Here is a 21,354-nt window from a genome sequence, read left to right on the forward strand (position 1 = left end):
AAATAACTATAATCAAAGCTCAACCACAGGTCCTCAAAAGTGCTACCCTGCTGCTTCCTCTCACTTCATGGGTGAAGCCAGGAGCAGAACCACATTTTCATATCTGCGGAGATGCAAGGTCTTTGGAAGCAAGCTCTGATGATAGCAGTTTCAGCTCTGGAGGGGGATCTTTGTTTCTCCCTCTGCTACTCGCTGACTGTGGCACCCAGACAAGTGGGCTCCTTTGAACTCAATTTCGTCCTCTGTAAGATGTGGCCATAAATATTTCATAGGATAGTTACAGACATCACATGAGATAATGCACATAAATACCTCATGCTGAAAAGTTGCTACATTAAAATTACACACCGTCTTATTGCAAACTCAGGATGGCTAAAGACGGCCTTGTGTCTCAACCATGTTTCAAAACTGCTTCCTTGTTAATCATGGAGAGTCAGCTTTGAGTTTGAAATTTGTTTCTGCCTCCTACTTGCTGTGTGGCCTCTCTGAGTATGTTTTTTTCTCTGTAGAATGGAGCTAATACCCCTCTGGCAGGGTATTGTAAGGAGGAAATGAGTGAATCTAAAACAAGTGTTGACAAATTATGGATGGTGGGTTTTGTAGAGTTTACCTGGCCCACGGCCACATTCATTCACTTGTGCTTTATCTGTGGCTGCTTGGTGTTACAAAGGCAGTTTAGCTGTGCAGAAACTACTGGCTCAGAAAACGTGAAATATTTACTCTCTGGCCTTTTCTGGGAAAAATTTGCCAAGGCCTACGTAAAGCCTCTCATTCGGTGCCTCCTTGTGGTAGGTGCTCCATGCCCATGGTTACTTTCATCACCAACACCGTCATCAGCCCACCATCATTCAGTTCAGTTCAGTTCAGTCGCTCAGTCGTGTCCAACTCTGCGACCCCATGAATCGCAGCACGCCAGGCCTCCATGTCCATCACCAACTCCCAGAGTTTACTCAAGCTCATGTCCATCAAGTCGATGATGCCATCCAGCCATCTCATCCTCTGTTGTCCCCTTCTCCTCCTGCCCCCAATCCCTCCCAGCGTCAGGGTCTTTTCCAATGAGTCACCTCTTCACATGAGGTGGCCAAAGTATTGGAGTTTCAGCTTCAGCATCAGTCCTTCCAATGAATATTCAGGACTGATTTCGTTTAGGATGAACTGGTTGGATCTCCTTGCTGTCCAAGGGACTCTCAAGAGTCTTCTCCAACACCACAGTTCAAAAGCATCAATTCTTTGGCACTCAGATTTCTTTATAGTCCAACTCTCACATCCATACATGACCATACATAACCTTGACTAAACAGACCTTTGTTGGCAAAGTAATGTCTCTGCTTTTTAATATGCTGTCTAGATTGGTCATAACTTTCCTTCCAAGGAGTAAGCATCTTTTAATTTCATGGCTACAATCACCATCTGCAGTGATTTTGGAGCCCAAAAAAGTAAAGTCTGACACTGCTTCCACTGTTTCCCCATCTATTTGCCATGAAGTGATGGGACCAGATGTCATGATCTTAGTTTTCTGAATGTTGAGCTTTAAGCCAACATTTTCACTCTCCTCTTTCACTTTCATCAAGAGGCTTTTTAGTTCCTCTTCACTTTCTGCCATAAGGGTGGTGTCATCTGCATATCTGAGATTATTGATATTTCTCCCGGCAATCTTGATTCCAGCTTGTGCTTCTTCCAGCCCAGCGTTTCTCATGATGTACTCTGCATATAAGTTAAATAAGCAGGGTGACAATATACAGCCTTGACATACTTCTTTTCCTATTTGGAACCGGTCTGTTGTTCCCATGTCTATTTCTAACTGTTGCTTCCTGACCTGCATACAGGTTTCTCAAGAGGTGGGTCAGGTGGTCTGGTATTCCCATTTCTTTCAGAATTTTCCACAGTTTATTGTGATTCACACAGTCAAAGGCTTTGGCATAGTCAATAAGGCAGAAATAGACGTTTTTCTGGAACTCTCTTGCTATTTCGATGATCCAGTGGATGTTGGCAATTTGATCTCTGGTTCCTCTGCCTTTTCTAAAACCAGCTTGAACATCTGGAAGTTCACGTTTCACGTATTGCTGAAGCCTGGCTTAGAGAATTTTGAGCATTACTTTACTAGCGTGTGAGATGAGTGCGATTGTGCAGTAGTTTGAGCATTCTTTGGCATTGCCTTTCTTTGGGATTGGAATGAAAACTGACCTTTTCCAATCTTGTGGCCACTGCTGAGTTTTCCAAATTTGCTGGCATATTGAGTGCAGCACTTTCATAGCATCATCTTTTAGGATTCGAAATAGCTCAACTGGAATTCCATCACCTCCACTAGCTTTGTTTCATTAATGCAGCATTAATCAGGTGAAGCACTGTTCTGGAAAGGTGAGGAGGAAGAGGCCTTGCTGGAGCACCCAGCACAGTGCCACACATAGGGCCAGCCTTTGGATGTGGGATGACCTGTGCCAAGAAGACTTGAGCTGGCAAACTTTCTAATACATCAAATGATATTCTCTATCCATTTAAATCTTCCAGGAAAATGTGTCAGAAGTCTGTTTTCAGGGCCACCATGAATCTGTACATTGCCTTTGTGGGAATTAAAAAATATATCTTGAAGACACTTATAAATAAATATACTGATTTTGTCAGAGTAAGATGCTTCACCATTAAGAAGTTGTAATAAACATGCCAATATACTGCGCAGTCTCTGAATGGAGCTTCCTGGCTGGTGCAGTGGTTAAGAATCTGCCTATTAATGCAGGAGATACAGGAGACACGGGTTCGATCCCTGGGTTGGGAAGATCCCCTGGAATAGGAAATGGCAACCCACTCTAGTATTCTTGCTGGGAAAATTCCATGGACAGCAGAGCCTGGTGAGCTACAGTCCATGGGGTTGCAAACAGTCGGATACAATAGAGTGACTGAATACGCATGCACGATTCTCTGAATGTGGGGCCCCACCCTCCCTAGGATTGTGCAGTGCATCCCCTGCACAGCTGTACGTGGCAGCCCTTCTTGTCAATGGGGAGTCAGTGTGAGTTTTGATTGTTGTATATCTGTTGTCTAAAAGTGAGGCCCACTTCTTATGGACCTCCTTAGGCATAGCTATGACTTTGCCCCTCATCTGTGCTTCCTTGGCCTCCATGGGCCCAGCAGGCTCTGGCGCTTCCTCACCACCACCTTTGGGACCCCACAGGCAGAGATGGAGTTGGTCCAGCATATTGGCGTCCCCGCCAGTAAGATCATCTATGCCAATCCCTGTAAGCAAATTGCACACATCAAGTATGCTGCCAAGCACGGGGTCCGACTGCTGAGCTTTGACAACGAGATGGAGCTGGCAAAGGTGGTAAAAAGCCACCCCAGGGCCAGGTAAGCTGAGAACCACTCAGGTGGGAGGCTGGGCTGCAGGTGAGGGTGGGGGGAGTAGGTGAAATAGGGCTGGGGCTGAGGACCCTGCCCTGGAGCCGGCCATAGCCATAGGAGGTTGGGGCGGGCACTCCTGGGCTGGACCCAGGATGCCAGAGCCTGACTAGGGTGGAGGTAGAAATGATGGGTTACTATAGTCCAGGCAAAGCCCCTGGTACTGGGGAGGTCAGAGCCATGGCAGAGGGAGCAGTGGTCAGGAAAGTTACATGGAGGAGGCGGCATTTGAGGTGGGCCTTGAGGGGTGACTGGCATCTGGAGTGGGCCTAAACAGTGCATCAGAGGGAGCTGCAGGAGCAAGCACATGGAGGCCGGAAGCAGCACAGGGCGTTTGCAGGAGAAGCAGAAATTGACGTGGCAGAATCATACCATGTGCGGCGAGGGGTGAAGGAGAAGTCTATGATGCTGGTCACAGGGCAGGGACCCCAGTGCACGTGGGCTTTGGAAGGGGTCAGGGCTGGACATCTTTTTCAGGCTGTGCCCCTCACCTGGTCACTGGACACACTGGGGGGCGGCGCCAAGAGGGGTGCCACTCGGATTCACCCAAAGCAGCTTCCGGTTTGATTATTTCACATATTGAGGATACAGGCGTTCTCAATAAGACTGTTTAAAAAAAAAAAATGGTCCCCTCCACCCCACCATACAAGAGAAGTTGGAAAAGCCTGGCTGATTGGGAGGAAGTAGGGCTTCCCAGGGGGAAACTGGTGAGGTTGGGACTAGGGCAGGGGTCCCATGGAAGGGTCCAGGGACATTTAGGGAGTGGATTGGACAGGACTCAGAGGTTGACTGGCTGTGCAGGGGGAGGAAGGGGGCCGGGGCTTATGGGGTTGGATATAGCTCTGAGCCATGAGGGTTCATCCCCCTTGACTAGAGAAAACGTGGTTGGGGTGGGGGAAGCGGGCTCCCGCCCCCCGCCGAGGTGCTGCACCATATCTCCCTCCTCAGGATGGTTCTTTGCATTGCCACTGAGGACTCCCACTCTCTGAGTCGCCTGAGCCTCAAGTTCGGAGCGTCGCTGAAATCCTGCCGACACCTGCTTGAGAATGCCAAGAGGGACCATGTGGAGGTGGTAGGTGTGAGGTGAGTGCCGGAGCCCCGCCATCCCCAACCATGCCCACTGCCTCCTGCTGCTTTCCCAGGACTTACTCAATTCTGTGTGAGACCTCCCCCAGGGCCCCCAAGGCAGGCCTGTCCCTGGGTCTGGAATTCTGCCATTTGAGAGTTTCCTCCCTTTGGAAAGAAGGTTTGGAGTGTCCCACCGCCCCAACCCCATAGTCTGCAGAAAGTCCTGTCCCAGCAGGTTCCAGGAGGGACCTGGGTTTGCAGGAAGTGTCCCCAGCCTGAAGCCAAAGGTTATCCTGGCACACCTTTCTCTGCAGCTTTTCTGGTGGGGATGTGGAAGAAGCCAGAACTATGACCTGATGATACAGTTTTCCCAAGCTCTGGATTTAGGATGGCCAGGCACCATGCTAAATGCTCCATAGACATTGTCCCGCAATTGTGGGACCTTATCCCCACTTTATAGATGGGGAAACTGAAGCATAGCTGGCCACACTGCTGAGTGAAATGTACATTAGTTCTGGCTGACTCTGGGGCCCTAACCCTCCTCCCAGGAGGCAGCGTGGAGGGACGGAAGGGACAGCAAGTGCCAAAGGTCCTTGGATTTAGTCTCTTGTCCACTCTTCACTTGCCGCATGGCCCTTGGCACCCACTCAACCTTTTAGGCCCATAGTCACTGCATCTGGAAAATGGGCACAGCATCCGGCATGCTTGGGCAAGGCTGCTGCTGGCTGAGGCTGAAGTGGTGGTACCTGGGGTCCTGTGTGTAAGCAGAGACTCTTCTTCCCTCCCCAGTTTTCTCATTGGCAGTGGCTGTCCTGACCCTCAGGCCTACGCTCAGTCCATTGCGGACGCCCGGCTTGTGTTCGAAATGGGCGCTGAGCTGGGCCACAGAATGCACATCCTGGACCTCGGTGGCGGCTTCCCTGGAGTGGAGGGCGCCAAAGTGAGATTCGAAGAGGTCAGTGGGGTCACAAGGGTTGTGCTGGGCTGGGTGGGGGTTGGGGGGAGTGTTACAGTGGTCCTAGGAAGCCCACTGTGAGTGGGTCCTCTGTGCTATGCGCTGTGTTTGGTGCTTTGCCTGGATTATCTCATTATTAACCCTGTGTTACAGCTGAGCAAACTGAGGCTCACAGAAGCTGCTTCATTTCTTGAGTCCACGGCAGGGCCGGCTGCACACCCAGCTCTGCCCGGACTCTGAACATGCACATATATGAGGCTTAACCGGGCCATGTCTGCATAAGTTATAAGGCTCTCTGAGGGTCTGGGTGTGCCCTATTCACCCTCCTATGGGATAATGAGAAATCAAGTCAGGCAAAGGAAGGAAAAGCCAACATTCTGTACACTTCTAGTCCATCTGTCTCCTTCCCATCTGCAAGATTCACTTCAGTTCAGTCACTCAGTCGTGTCCAACTCTTTGCGACCCCATGGACTGCAGCATGCCAGGCCTCCCTGTCCATCACCAACTCCTGGAGTTTAATCAAACTCAGGTCCATTGAGTCGGTGATGCCATCCAACCATCTCATCCTCTGTCACCCCCTTCTTCTGCCTTCAGTCTTTCCCAGCATCAGGGTCTTTTCAAATGAGTCAGTTCTTTGCATCAGGTGGCCAAAGTATTGGAGTTTCAGCTTCAGCATCAGTCCTTCCAATGAATATTCAGGACTGATTTCGTTTAGGATGGACTGGTTGGATCTCCTTGCAGTCCAAGGGACTCTCAAGAGTCTTCTCCAACACCACAGTTCAAAAGCATCAATTCTTCAGCATTCAGCTTTCTTTATAGTCCAACTCTCACATCCATACATGGCTACTGGAAAAACCATAGCCTTGACTAAACAGACCTTTGTTGGCAAAGTAAATGTCTCTGCTCTTTAACATGCTGTCTAGGTTGGTCATAACTTTCCTTCCAAGGAGTAAGCGTCTTTTAATTTCATGGCTGCAGTCATCGTCTGCAGTGATTTGGGGGCCCAAAAAAACAAAGTCTGTCACTGTTTCCACTGTTTACCCATCTATTTGCCATGAAGTGATGGGACTGAATGCCAAGATTAAATCAGGAAAAATGTGTCATTGCAACCCCCACTGAAACCACTAGGGGTCGCTTTTCCTTAGTAAGTGCCTGGTTCTGGAATATTCACATCTCAGAACTGAATTTAAGGAAATAATCTGTGATGGACACTAAGAATTAGCTTCAAAGATGAGCATTGCAACATTCTTCATAACGGAAGTTCAGTGGACTTCCCCAGTCCAATGAACACTCAGGGATTGGCTAAATTACAGTACATTCTTTCTTTTTATGTAAAATATTTTTACTTTTATAAAGATATAATTTTTTATAAAAATGTTTTTATAAAAATATTTTATCATACGGCAGTGATACCAGTGTATTTTCTGGGTAAATGCAAATGAGATTTGTTAAAATATTTTTATTTTTAAATCTTTCTCTTTAATTACTTAAAAAAAGTTATTTATTGTTTTAACTGAAGGATAATTGCTTTATAGAAGTTTGTTTTCTGCCAAACATCAACATGAATCAGCCATAGATATACATATGTTCCCTCCCTTTTGAACCTCCCACCTCTCTAGATTGTCACAGAGCCCCTGTTTGAGGTCCCGGAGTAAATTACAGTATATTCTTACGTGAAAAGAATTTACATAGATTTACATACATGGAGAGATCATTCAGTTTTTTGAGTAAAGCAGGTTATGAAAATCTGTATACTTATAGCCCTTTTATGTTTATAATAAAAAATCAGGTTTTCAGATTTGTATAAAAAGGAATTAAAGGAGTGATTCCAATAGGTTAGCACTGAATAGGTTAATCTGGGGTTAGAATTAGGGGTGACCTTGATCTTTTGTTTCCTTCTCCGTCTTGTCTATAAAAATGAATTGTTTAGCATACTGGTTACTCAGGAAAGAAAGATCTGCATCATGGATTCTGTCATCTGAGTACCAACTGTTCTATTAAAAGTTCGTTTTTCCATTGTGGGGGGCATTGAAGGGTGATTTTCAAGGGTGAGGGTCTTGACCCTGCTCCGTCTGCCTGCCTGCCTTGGCCAGCTGTCTGTGGTTACCAACTGGGGTCTTAGCAGCTGCCAAGTTCTGCTTCCTGAAATCAAAGCTGCTTTCAAGAAGTAAGACTTGGAGCTGTAGCTAGTCTCCAGTATAAACCCCACATTTCAAACATATAATTGTCTCTCCACCCTCAGATTGCTTCTGTGATCAACTCAGCCTTGGACCTGTACTTCCCGGAGGGCTGCGGTGTGGACATCCTTGCCAAGCTGGGACGCTACTACGTGACCTCAGCCTTCACCTTGGCAGTCAGCATCATCGCCAAGAAGGAGGTTCTTCTGGATCAGCCAGGCAGGGAGGGTAGGTGCCAGGTGTGCAGTGGAGGCTCGTTCTTCCCTAAAGCCAAGGATGCTGGTTGGCTGAGCTGGGTCTGATTTTAGGGGGTGGGGAAGTCTGGAGACTGGGTCCCTCTTTAGGAAATTTACAGTCATGTCTCCTCACCCCAAGACACTCTTTTAGCATCTTTTTTTCCCCCATGCATATTTATATTTTATGAAGACTGAGATCAAAACAACCTTGGGGAGAATAGATACTTTATTAAACCTATTGTATATGGGTTTCCTGTGTGGCGCAGTGGTAAAGAACCTGCCTGCCAATGCAGGAGACCCAAGAGACACGGGTTCGATCCCTGGGTTAGGAAGATTCCCTGGAGAAGGAAATGCAACCCACTGCGGTATTCTTGCCTGGAAAATTCCATGGAGCCAGGCGGGCTACAGTGCATGGGGTTGCAAAGAGTTGGACATGACTGAGCACACATTTTATAGTACAGATGAGGAAATTGAGAGCCAGAGAGAATACAAGTGAATTGCTTAAGAGCTAGTAAGTGGTAAAGCCTGCATTTAACCCCATGTTTGTCTTCTTTCCAGAGTCCAGGCTCTTACTCACCCTACTGCTTCTCACAACATAATGAAAACAGTTGACAACAACTTATATTGATCTAAGCCCATTTTGCAGATGACAGAACATAGGCATGAAGAGGTTGAGTCACTCACCCAAGGTCACACAGCTGAGAAGGGGGCAGTGCCAGGGTTCAAGTCTAGGCTAGGCTGACTCATGGACAGAGGAGTTTGGCAGGCTACAGTCTGTGGGGTTGCAAAGAGCTGGACATGACTGAAACGACTAACACTTTCGGGCTGACTCAAGGCTTCTCTGTCCACACTGCCAACATCAGTGCTGCTCCCTGATCTTCTGGATAGATCAGTCCTCCCAGCAGCCTCTTGAGTAAGAGGTCTGATTCTCATCTTAGAGCTTTTTTCTCTGCTCTGGGACCCCCAGCCTGAAGGTCTGGGTGCTTTTCCCAGAGACGGGTGGTGGGCTCCAGGTGGAAGGTCTTCTGTGTGTGTATGTGTGCACTGGGATGGAATTCTTCTGGCCTCCTTTCCAGATCTGGGATTATATTCTCTAGTCCAGCCTGGAGACCCGACTTCTCATTCCAGCTCATGCATTGCCCCATTGTGTGCTTCTGAGCTGGTGACTCAATCTCTTGGGGTCCTGAGTTCTGGTGGGCTGCTCTTCAGCCTTTGCTGGGGCATCAGGGGGCTCAGATGCAAGCCTGGAGTGTGTCCTAGGCAGGGTTGCTCAGCTGCAAGGTGTTTCCAACCCAGTCATGAACCCAGGAGGAGGCAGGAGCCGCCCCATAGCTGAGGAGGGGGAAGCCCTGCTGTCTTCTTGCTGAGCCCGCCGTTGTCCCACCCCTCACATGCTGCTTGTGCCCACCCCCCACCCCGATCCCTCCCCTCCCTGCAGAGGAAACAGGTTCCGCCCCCAAGACCATCATGTACCATCTCAGTGAGGGCGTGTATGGAATCTTCAACTCAGTCCTGTTTGACAACACCTGCCCTGCCCCCATCCTGCAGAAGGTGAGTCTGCCCTGCTGGGCCTGTTTTCAATTGTGTGGGTGCATTTAAATAACATTCTTTTTTTTGGTGTGTGTTGTTATCTAATTTTGAAAAAGTAAAACATATTTGTTGGAGAAAACAGACACTAAGAATGAAGAAGCTTATTACCCCTAATTCCACCACATAGAGATAGACCCCTTGAATATTTAGATTTCAGTCTTTTAAAAATTGTGTTATACTTTTCCCCCATAAAGTTGGGATCATATTCATTTGTAACCTGATTTTTTTCCACTTCATATGGGGTGTGACTCTTCCCATGCCATTCACAAATCTTTAACAACACACTTCTTGATGACCATGTAATATTTTAGGCCATCTAACTCTAGCAGCTGTCTGTTTGGTTTCCTGTTTTTGAGCTTCCTGAGTCTATCTTGACATCCATCTCTGATCACTGCTCGTGGGCTGGGTCTTCATTGTGCTGCGTGGGTTTCGTTTCCCCATAGCATGTGGGATCTTAGTTCCCTGACCAGGGATCGAACCTGCATCCCCTGCATTGCAAGGCAGATTCTTAACCACTGGATCACCAGGGAAGTCTCTCAAAATTCATTTTATTGAGTTTTTCCATGTTAACAAGGGAAAAGGAATAGTTAGAACGTTCCTCCTAGCCTGCCGAATCCAGCCCAGGGCCTTTGGCAGTTTTAGTGGGCTTCGTTATGAGGGGAAAGAAAATCAGACACACTTGTGTTTTCACAGGACTTTGTGTGGTCCTGCTTCAGGAAGGAAGCTTAAGTGCCTAACCAGCACCTAGACCACCGTGAGCTTTCAATATGTGCTGTTGTTTTTCTTTCCATCATTTCCCCCCCCCAGAGTCAACCAGATGTGGGCTTCTCTTTGTAGCTCTTCCTGCCTGTCCTCTTCTGCAGGCAGAGGGAGCTTCCCTCCTCCAGGCGCCCCCCCCCCCCCCCTGCAACTGGATGAGTCCTCATTCCATAGCTGCATCGTTGTCTGAGTGAGCCTCCCCGATGATGAAGTGCTCAGGAATTCAGTTTTCTACAGTGATGCACTGGCGTTGCTTGCATTCCTGTGGTCTCCCACATCCTACCGCACAGGGGAAGGACCGGCCTAGGCCAGACAAGCCCCAGGTTACACAGCAGGCAGCAGTCGCTTCCTAGTCCCCTTCCCAGTCCCAGCCCCTTCTTCCTCTTGCAGAGCATCCCTGACCCACTCCCCGTTCCCTTCATCAGCTCCTCCGAGGAGCAGGGCTGTGGTCCCAGCCCAGCACCACACCTGCCTCAGGAGCCTCGTGGATCATCTCCAGCTGGTATTCCTGGCTTGGGCACCAGGATGTTCCTAACTCCTTCAGTGGTCTGTGCTGCTCCTCCTCTGGGGGGTGCCCAGATTCCTTCTTCAGGCTGTCAGCCACTTAGGAGACCATACCTAGGGTGGGGCCCGCAGTGTGGCCATGGAGACAGTGTGTAGACGGCAGCGCACAGAGTAAATGAGCTACGGTTGTGCTAGGAGTGTGTCGGGAGGGCCCGGCCTGGCCAGGGTATCTGCACTTTCCTCCCCAAGGAAGGTGCCCCTCACTAGCCAGGAGAGTAGCTTCGTACCCTGTTCTTCGTGCCCATGGACTTTGATTTTGGACCTCAGGTAAAAAAGTCATATTAAACATAATCCTTGCTTCAGGGTATTTTTCTCATCATTGGAATATGTGCGGCCTTTTTTGTTTGTTTGTTTGTTTGTTTAATTCAACAAATATTTGAGCACCTTTCATGTGCACTGAGGTCTCCGGAAGGTAGTAGGTGAGGAAGGATTGCTTGTGCCTTGGAAATACAATCTTGCCGAGTAGAAACGTGTGTGTGATACACACACACACACAGAAGTACACAGACTACAGTGTCATGAGAAAAGTACAAAAAGTACAGAACAAATGTTACTGTACTTTTTTCAAAAATATTTTAGTACTTACCGTCTAAAAGATAAGGACTTAAGAAACACAGTATCATCATCAAACTAAAAACTAAGCAATCCCGTAGTATCCCTTGTCACCTAGTGAGTGTTCAGATATTCCCTCATAAATGGTTTTTATAGTTGATTTTACAGCTGAGAAAACTGAGGCATAGGGAGGTGAAGGAACTTACTCAAAGTCACACAGGTAATAAATGGCAGCGTTTTAAACTGTAGACCCTTGGGGTAGGATTCATGTCTTACTCATCTTTGATTATCTGTCTGTTGCCAAAGATCAAACTCTGAACTACTTTCCTATAAAATGATTGTCTCCCTGTAAAATTGCTGCCTCCTTGTAAAATGTCTTCATTAGCATTTGGGCATTGCTAATTTTTTGTTATTCATGTTTCTTTGAGTATCCTCTGTCAAAAAAATATTCTTTGTTAGTCTCTTTGTGTAGCTGGCTCAATGTACATGCTTAAAGTATATTCCCTTTTAAAAACCATTTTCTTATGGTGAGTCTCTGGAATAGGATTACTGAGTAAGAAGATTTAAGCATTTTTATTCCTCTTGATATGTATTGTTAGATTGTTTTCCTCCACACTTGGACTGATATGTATTATTACCAGTAGTGCTATTTCACAATAAGCTCACCAGCATTACATGCTGTGACCTTTTTCTTGTTGGCTAATTTACCTGAAATGGTATACCTCAGTCTTTCATTTTTGTTTCTTTGACAGGTATAAAGCCTTCTTTCATAGATATTTCAACATGCTCTCATATGTCTTAACTAAGTGTTCTGCAATTAATAGTAAGGATATTTATCTCTTTCTACCTGCTCTGCGGTTATAGATTTACCATATGTTTATGGTGTGTGTGTAAATATATATATATATATAAAATACACAGAAAATTTACTGGAGAAAATTTAGCACAAAAAGTAATAATGCACTAATCCCACTATTCAGAGATGACAATTGTTAAATTTTACTTTCATTTCTTTAAGTGTCATAGTGCACATTGTTTTAACTTAAAAAAAACATATTGTGAGACATGGTTTTCTTTTTTATATTAATTCAAATCTCACTATTTGCTCAATATGGGAAATATCTAAATCATAGAATTGAGGAAAATCAGCTTTGTTTTATGTAAACTATAAAAGGCCAACCAAAGCCAAATCATGTTTGCTAAAGTGAATACTTTTAAATTAGAAGCCAGTATATAACCTTTGTCTCCCCAGAGAAGCCCGGGATGTATAATAACTTAGTAACTTTGTCTTTTATTAACAACTTAGTAACTTTGTCTTCTATAACAATGTTTGGGCATATTAATTTTATCTTTTTAAAATGCTATTTTAAAAGCAACAATGGAGGTAAGAAAATATCCTTTACTCTTGAAAATATTTTTAGCATGGTCTTGGTTAGTCACCAAGTTGTGTCTGACTCTTTTTTGACCCACGGACATACCCCACCAGGCTTCTCTGTCCAAGGGCTTCACCAGGCAAGAATCCTGGAGTGGGTTGCCATTGCCTTCTCCAGGACATGATTTTCTTTACTGATATGGCAGGTATACTTGTTATTTATAAACATTTTAAATATTCACTGAGTGGTCTAAAATGACATATGTAGGGTGTAAAGATTCAGTTCAATAAATGTGTGTTAATACTTCATAAATGCAAGGTATAGTTAGGGGTAGGGAGGGTTCCAGAAGGGGCAGGTACTATGGGAGTTTTATGAGAATCTTCGGAAGCAAAATTCAGGGGTACAAACTCTGATCACCCCACTCTGTACAGAGACACCTTGTTGCCAAGATCAAGTTCTCTCACTTGTCATTGTATTTTATTCTAATTATTTATGGTTTTAAAAGTAGGATTTCATCTGGAATACATTGCAGTAGTACTTTTCCAGGTCTGGATCTGGTTAGTTCTTGTCTTAAAAATTCTTAAGTAATGATTTCTAATCCTATTTTATTTCTGCTTTGCCATACTATCCATTACTTTTATTTTTCAATGATCTCTAGTTTTTATCCTGTTCTTTGGACAACAGCTTTGTGCTATGTTTAGAAACCTGGTAGGGGGTGCCTTCTATTTCCAGCAATGTGGTAGACTAGATACTCTGAACAGCCTCCCCACTGACAAAGAAGACTGTGTCCTGACTTACAAGCTAGCAGGGAATCTTCAGAGGTCAATACACAAGTAAAAGCAGGAATTTCCATTTCACTTAGTGTAAAAGTCAGTCAACCCACCAATCCGAGGGATCCTTTTTTTTTTTTTTTTTTTTTTTCCGGCCACCCGGGGAGGGATCCTTTTTAAGTGTAAGTCAAATCATGTCTCTTTTCTACCTGAAACTCTGCTTGGGCTCCTGTCTCACTTGAATTAAAGCCAGAGCCCTTCCAGGATCTCCCAAGGCCCTTTGAGACCTGATCCTGTTACCTCTCACACCACCTCCCTCACCCACATCCCCTTGCTCATCCTACTCTAATCACTCTAGCCTCCTTGCAACTCCCTGAATTCATCAGGCATATTCCTGCCTCAGCACCTTTGCACCAGCTTTCCCCTCTGACCGGATCACTTCTCTTCTAGGTACCACCCTGGTTCTCTCCTCACCTCCTTTAGGTCTTTGCTGACAAGTCATCTCCTTACACCCTGACACCGTATACCTTATTTAATGTTATACCTGTACCCCTCACCTAATCTGTTTTTAAATTACATTATAACATAGTATATAATTTACCTCTTTGTTTCCCTCCCTCCTGCTAGACTATAAACCCTCCGAGGACAAGGATCTTTGTCTATTTTGTTCACTAGTGTGTCCCAAGCATGTACAATAGTGACTGTTCAAAAATGTTAAGTGAATTAATCCAGAGAGAAAACCTAACTCTGAAATTGGCCTTCTCTCTGGGGCTGTATGTGGAATCCTTTTAGCACTCATCTTCAGTTTTGATAGCTATGAGTGTTCCTAGGGACTAGCCAAGATAGAGAATCTGATAAGATCCCTCACATAAAGCTGGGAACCCTAAAAATGTACATCATCATTAGTATAAGAGAATACTAGGAAAAGCCCCCACAGAGGAGAACAAAGAAAATGTGTCTATTTTGATCTTGTTAGTGGTTGGAAGAGAGCAAAAAATTGAGAATTTGAAGGCACAGCCAGTCTTTTCTTGGGTTTGTTGCCCAAATTCATATTAACTGTGTGATCTGGAAGCCTGAAGCCTAGAATTTATCTTGCAGAAGAAAACACAAACTCTCTTGAGGAATCTTCAAGTTAGGCTTTTAATGATTTTCACAGATAAAGTTTCAAGCACATGAGCTCACAATAAAAAAATCACAAAAAACAAAGAAACAAGTCACCATGAGGGGGAGCCAGCATAAGCCAATAGCAGATTTAAACCTGTAATTACTTCATGTACTGGAATTATCAGATGCAAAAATTGAAGAAAGTAGGGAAAACCACTAGACTATTCAGATATGGCCTAAATCAAATCCCTTACATTTATACAGTGGAAGTGACAAATAGATTCAAGGGGTTAGATCTGATAGAGTTCCAGAAGAATTATGGACGTAGGTTTGTGACATTGTACAGGAGGCAGTGATCAAGACCATCCCCAAGAGAAAGAAATGCAAAAAGGCAAAATGTTTGTTTGAGGAGGCCTTACAAATAGCTGTGAAAAGAAGATAAGGGAAGGGCAAAGGAGAAAAGGAAAGATACACCCATCTCAATGCAGAGTTCCAAAGAATAGCAAGGAGAGGTAAGAAAGCCGTCCTCAGTGATCAATGCAAAGAAATAGAGGAAAACAATAGAATGGGAATGACTAGAGATCTCTTCAAGGAAATTAGAGATACCAAGGGAATATTTCATGCAAAGACAGGAACAATAAAGGACAGAAATGGTAGAGACCTAACAGAAGCAGAAGATATTAAGAAGAGGTGGCAAGAATACACAGAAGAACTGTACAAAAAAGATCTTCACGACCCAGATAATCACGATGGTGTGATCACTCACCTAGAGCCAGACATCCTGGAATGAGAAGTCAAGTGGGCCTTAGGAAGCATCACTACGAACAAAGCTAGTGGAGGTGATGGAGCTCCAGTTGAGCTATTTCAAATCCTAAAAGATGATGCTGTGAATGTGCTGCACCCAATGTGCCAGCAAATTTGGAAAACTCAGCAGTGGCCAAGGACTGGAAAAGGTCAGTTTTCATTCCAATCCCTAAGAAAGGCAATCCCAAAGAATGCTCAAACTGCCGCACAATTGCACTCATCTCACACGCTAGTAAAGTAATTCTCAAAATTCTCTAAGCCAGGCTTCAGCAATACGTGAACCGTGAACTTCCAGATGTTCAAGCTGGATTTAGAAAAGGCAGAGGAACCGGAGATCAAATTGCCAGCTTCCGTTGGATCATTGAAAAAGCAAGAGAGTTCCAGAAAAACATCTATTTCTGCTTTATTGACTATGTCAAGCCTTTGACTGTGTGGATCACAACAAACTGTGGAAAATTCTTCAAGAGGTGGGAATACCGGATCACCTGACCTGCCTCCTGAGAAATCTGTATGCAGGTCAGGAAGCAATAGTTAGAACTGGACATGGAATAACAGACTGGTTCCAATTAGGGAATGGAGTATGCCAAGGCTGTATATTGTCACCCTGCTTATTTAACTTATATGCAGAGTACATCATGAGAAATACTGGGATGAAGGAAGCACAAGCTGGAATCAAGATTACCAGGAGAAATATCAATAACCTCAGATATGCAGATGACACCACCCTTATGGCAGAAAGCAAAGAAGAACCTCTTGATGAAAGTGAAATAGGAGAGTGAAAAAGTTGGCTTAAAGCTCAACATTCAGAAAACTAAGATCATGGCATCTGGTCCCATCAATTCATGGTAAATAGATGGGGAAACAATGGGAACAGTGACAGACTTTATTTTGGGGAGCTCCAAAATCACTGCAGATGGTGACCACAGCCATGAAATTAAAAGATGCTTGCTCCTTGGAAGAAAAGTTATGACCAACCTAGACAGCATATTAGAAAGCAGAGACACTACTTTGCCAACAAAGGTCCGTCTAGTCAAGGCTATGGTTTTTCCAGTAGTCATGTATGGATGTGAGGGTCGGACTATAAAGAAAACTGAGCACTGAAGAATTGATGCTTTTGAACTGTGGTGTTGGAGAAGACTCTTGAGAGTCCCTTGGACAGCATGGAGATCCAACCAGTCCATCCTAAAGAAAATCATTCCTGAATATTCATTGGAAGGACTGATGCTGAAACTGAAGCTCTGATACTTTGGCCACCTGATGAGAAGAACTGACTCATTGGAAAAGACCCTGATGCTGGGAAAGATTGAAGATGGGAGAAGAAGGGGGTGACAGAGGATGAGATGGTTGGATGGCATCACTGACTCGATGAGCATGAGTTTGAGTAAGCTCCGGGAGTTGGTGATGGACAGGGAGGCCTGACGTGCTGCAGTCCATGGGGTTGCAAGGAGTCGGACATGGCTGAGCAACTGAACTGAACTGAAAAATAAAACAAAAATATTTACCATGTTTAAAGAAATAAGAAATTGAAAATAGATAAATTGAAAATTACTTCTGCTTACCAAAAAGTAAGCATATATAAAAACATGATCTAACAGATTTTTAAAAGGACTAAATAGAATTTCTAGAAATTAAATATATGAACATTGAAATTATACACAGGGTAAGCAAGCTATTGGGGCCTCCCAGGTGGCTCAGTGGTAAAGAATCCACCTGCCAATTCAAGAGATGTGGCTTTGATCCCTGGGTCAGGAAGATCCCCCGGAGAAGAAAATGCAACCTACTCCAGTATTCTTGCCTGGGACATTCCATGGACAGAAGAGCCTGGTGGGCTATAGTCCATGCAAAAGAGCCAGACATGGCTTAACAACTAAACAACAACAACAAAGTAAGATATTAGAGACAGTTGAAGAGAGAAGATATGGGAAAATAAAGAAGGAATGGGAACAGAGCTGAAGGAACTTTGCAAATGTAGCAAAAAGAGACAAATAGAAAAGAAGAAAGGCAAAGAAAGTGATGGATAGAGCGAGAGGGCATAATGTCTAATCATAGTTTCAGAAAGATTGTATCAGGATACAGAAACAAGACAGGTAGTTTGAACAGGGAAAATTCAATATAAAGAATTGCTAACTTTAAAGATGGCTAATTATTGAAAAGGATAAAAGCAGGTACTACATCTGGTAAGGGAGAGTGAAAAATGAAGCGTCTTAGAGGAGGGCTCCTCCCTGCAAGTCTGAGATTGAAACCTTTGAGGAAAGGCTATGATATGCAGCCTTCCAGTGGCAAGGAAACTTTCAGAGGGTTGCCACCACAAATGAATTGCAGAAGTAGTCTGCTGTGGAGTGGAGAGAAGCTTGTGGGACTGTGCAGGCCAAAGTTGAACTGAGGGCCACCGAGGTGAACGCAACCACACCCTCATACCCTGAACGAAAGGTGGCTACATAGAAAACAGCAGGCTAAAAGGGGGAGAGTCCCTTCTTCCTGATCTGCCCTTGTAGTGTTTTTCCAGTAACTTATCTTGACAAAGCCTAACATAGAGCTACCTGGGCTTCCCTGGTTGCTCAGTGATGAAGAACCTGCCTGCCAATTCAGGAGACGTGGGTTTGATCCCTGGGTCAGGAAGATTCCCTGGAGAAGGAAATGGCAACCCATTCCAGTATTCTTGCCTGAGAAATTCCATGGACAGAGTGGCCTGGTGAATTACAGTCCATGGGGTTGCAAAAGAGTCAGACATGACTTAGCAATATCAACAACATAAAGCTGGCTAGTAGGGAAGAAATGTCTCACTCTAGTATACAAAGCAAGGCGAAGAAGGGTAGATTTGGAACTGAGGCAAAATAAATAAAATTAAAAATGAATAGCTGGCAGAGAGTTAATGAGAGGAACATTTATTCTCAGATTCAGGAAATCCATCAAATTCCAAGTATATTGCCTAAAAATAAATCCATACGTCAACAACGTATTAGTGAAACTGAATACCAAAGACAGAAGAAGATCATAAAACTAGTGAGAGAAATGAGACAAATAAAAGAATACCTGTAGAAGAATATTAATTAGACTTATAACTTATTTTCCCCTCATAACAATGGAAGGCAGAAGATAGTGAAACAGCAGCTTCGATCTATCAACCTACACTGGATAGCAATTGAATGTAATTTGGGAGGTAGGGTGACCAAGTTCGTATTCTAAGGTTTTGAATTTCTTGTGTGTGTGCTGAGTCGCTTTAGTTATGTCCGACTCTGTGCGATGCTAGGGACTGTAGCCCGCCAGGCTCCTCTGTCCATGGGGTTCTTCAGGCAGGAATACTGGAGTGGGTTGCCGTGCCATTCTCCAAAGGATCTTCCTAACCCAGGGATCGAACCCACATCTCTTAAGTCTCCTACCTTGGCAGGTGTGTTCTTTACCACTAGCACCACCTGAGAAGCCCTTCAGTTGCTTGAGCAGAAGGTAAAGATGTTGACTGATTTTAGACTACCTTAGGTATACATATTACAAAGTAAATATCTGGAATAACCACTAAAATAGTAGAAGTTTATTAAAACAGTTTGGTTTGGAGAGTGGCATAAAAACATAGACCAGCAAATTTTAGAGCACACATCTATATCTGGAAACTTGACTTTGACAAGGCTTGCAAAGCACATCATTGGGAATTGCTTAATAGATGATGCTAGGTCATCTGGTTGTCTGTATGCAAAAAATGAAATTGGATCCCTATCTCTGCGGCTTTTAATTAGTAGTAGCTTATTTGTTTCTTAAATTGGAGGAAATTCTCTTTTTTGCTTTACTAAGTTTTTCCAGCTAGGAGAAGGTAGAGTCCTTGTATTTTATCTCTCCTTTCAAGGTTTTATTATTTTCATGGGTTAAGTATTATTGTGGCCCAAGTACATCCCTGAGTTTAGTAACTTAATGCTTTCATTACTGTGTGAGTGGAGATGGTCCCCCGTGTGTTTAAGCTGAGACATCGGCTTACATGTAAAAACTCACTAATCTCTAGTAACTACTCCTCTCCCCTCTGAATTTTCTAGGTGGGCAAGCTTTGTCTGCAGTATAATATTTTATTTCTTTATTTTTCTATAGTATACCTTTTTGTTTCTTTTTCTTCCAGATAATAGCTATTGTCAGCATTTCTCATGCTATGTAAAATAGAAATGACAGAAAGGTTCAGACTTGGAGTCAGAAGACATGGGTCTTGTTCTTGGCTCTGCCATCTAGTAGCTGAGTAACATTAGGCAAGTTACTTAACCACTCTAGGCCCTGTTTCTATAGTTTCTTCATCTGGAAAACGAGGGGGCTTAATTTTAATAACTAAGGTTGCTTCTAGTTCTGAAATGAAGCCATTTTAGTATATCTCCATTAAGTTAGAGTTGGCTCCTTATTTTAAATAGTTTCTCTTTATTGTGGAGTTTAATTTTGTCTGTAGTTTCAATCAAGAAGGGGTGCTATAGGCTATTGAATGCCATGTTGATATATATTGGGAAACTTAAATTTGAATTGTAGATCTATATTTTCCATGTTACGATGAAGCCAGTGATCACCTTGTTCATTGTCCCTGCCTTCCACTTAAATCATCTGACCATTGAAAGTGATTTTTTGAATAAAAGTATGGATTTGATTAGCTAGGGTTTCATTTTGGATTTTTGTCTGTATGTTCACAAGTGAGATTTTGATCATAGGCTTTTGTTATGTTTCTTCTTTTTCCTTTTTGTGTGCTGCCCTTGTTCATCCTGTTTTTTGTTTTCTTTTAAAATATTATTGTACACTTTATGCAGTAGAGGAGCTACCTTATGCATGCTTTAAAAGTTGGGGAATTATTTAGGGATTCCATCAGAGCCATGTGCCATTTTAAATGTTTCGTGTGTTTCTTCTGTGGATCTGCTCTCATATCGGGCCTTTTTGAGGAAAGCTGTCATCCAGGTGCAGCTAGGAGGGCCCTTGTCTGGGACCCCCAGGGCTGTGCCACTCCCTCCCTCCAGAACCCGGAGCAGGTCCCTTCTTCTGAGTTTTCTCATCTGTAAACTGGGAATTGCAACTGCCTCCCAGATGAAGTGTGAAGTAGTGGTGAGTGTGCTTTTAAAGTAGGACCCTCTGCCTGCTCTCTCAGAGGGGGACCCTAGTAGCTGATTGGGTTTCTTGTATTTTTACAGGTGCTTGTCCATTTCCGCTCAGTTTTCCGACTCAAAAGCAGAACTGAGAGTTAAAAGCCTGCCCCACATGCTTTTCGAACATTTATTTTGCTGATTCCTTTTTTGTTTCCTTTTTTGAAAAAAAGGTTGTAAATGGTAATTGCCTTATTTCCTATGAAATTTTAAAATCTTTCCTTTCTACCCATTTTAAATTTATACCACTAATAAGAGAGAGAAATCTGATTATAACTCAAGGATGCCTTTTTTTTTTTTTTTTTCATTTTATTGTGGAAGAAGCTTTGAAACCTATTTTCTTAAGGATTTCTTAAGGATCCTCATGGATACATTTATGTAGCATTTCCCCTCACATGTCTTTAAAAGTCAGTTTATTGTTTTTTAACAATCGGAACTAAGGGAAATAATTCAGAGCAACTGAGATGAATTTTACTCATTAATAAGAAGCTTGTGAACAAGAGTGCTAAGTTGTATGAACAAGGATGTATTGATTTGACTCCTTTTTCTAGCATGTGAGGTTCCTGAGCACAGGAACTTTTTTTGTGTGTTCACTGTTGCATCCCAGGCTCTTAGATCAGAGCCTGGCACATAGTAGGTGCTTAATAAGTATCTGTTGAATGAATGAATGAATATAGGATAGTTCTCACGTTTGAGTTTAGTAACATGTGCGTAGCTTTATTAATGAAACCAATGGCTTATGCAGTAACTTCTTGTCACACACAAGTATTATTTCTGCTCATGGCACATGTGGCTGTTCCTGCTCCCAGCTGAGGTACGGAAACACCTTTCCTCCGCCTTCCATTGGTCTCCTCTGCTTGCCTCCTCCTAGGCTCTTGGATAGCTTCTGTTTGTACCTTCTTTTTCTTTTTTGCTC

General features: G+C 43.9%; 1 protein-coding gene across 1 annotated transcript in view; it reads left to right on the forward strand.

The window, feature by feature from the left end:
• Positions 1 to 21,354, forward strand: part of AZIN2 (antizyme inhibitor 2) — a 38,385-nt gene that overhangs the window by 11,948 nt on the left and 5,083 nt on the right. The window contains exons 3-7 of the mRNA XM_065927592.1: positions 3,170 to 3,342; positions 4,342 to 4,476; positions 5,251 to 5,416; positions 7,659 to 7,821; positions 9,268 to 9,380. Coding sequence (XP_065783664.1) covers positions 3,170 to 3,342; positions 4,342 to 4,476; positions 5,251 to 5,416; positions 7,659 to 7,821; positions 9,268 to 9,380 — 750 coding nt within the window. The remainder of the gene's footprint in view (positions 1 to 3,169; positions 3,343 to 4,341; positions 4,477 to 5,250; positions 5,417 to 7,658; positions 7,822 to 9,267; positions 9,381 to 21,354) is intronic.

This window comes from Muntiacus reevesi, chromosome 3, assembly GCF_963930625.1.
Source record: "Muntiacus reevesi chromosome 3, mMunRee1.1, whole genome shotgun sequence".
Classification (NCBI taxonomy): domain Eukaryota; kingdom Metazoa; phylum Chordata; class Mammalia; order Artiodactyla; family Cervidae; genus Muntiacus; species Muntiacus reevesi.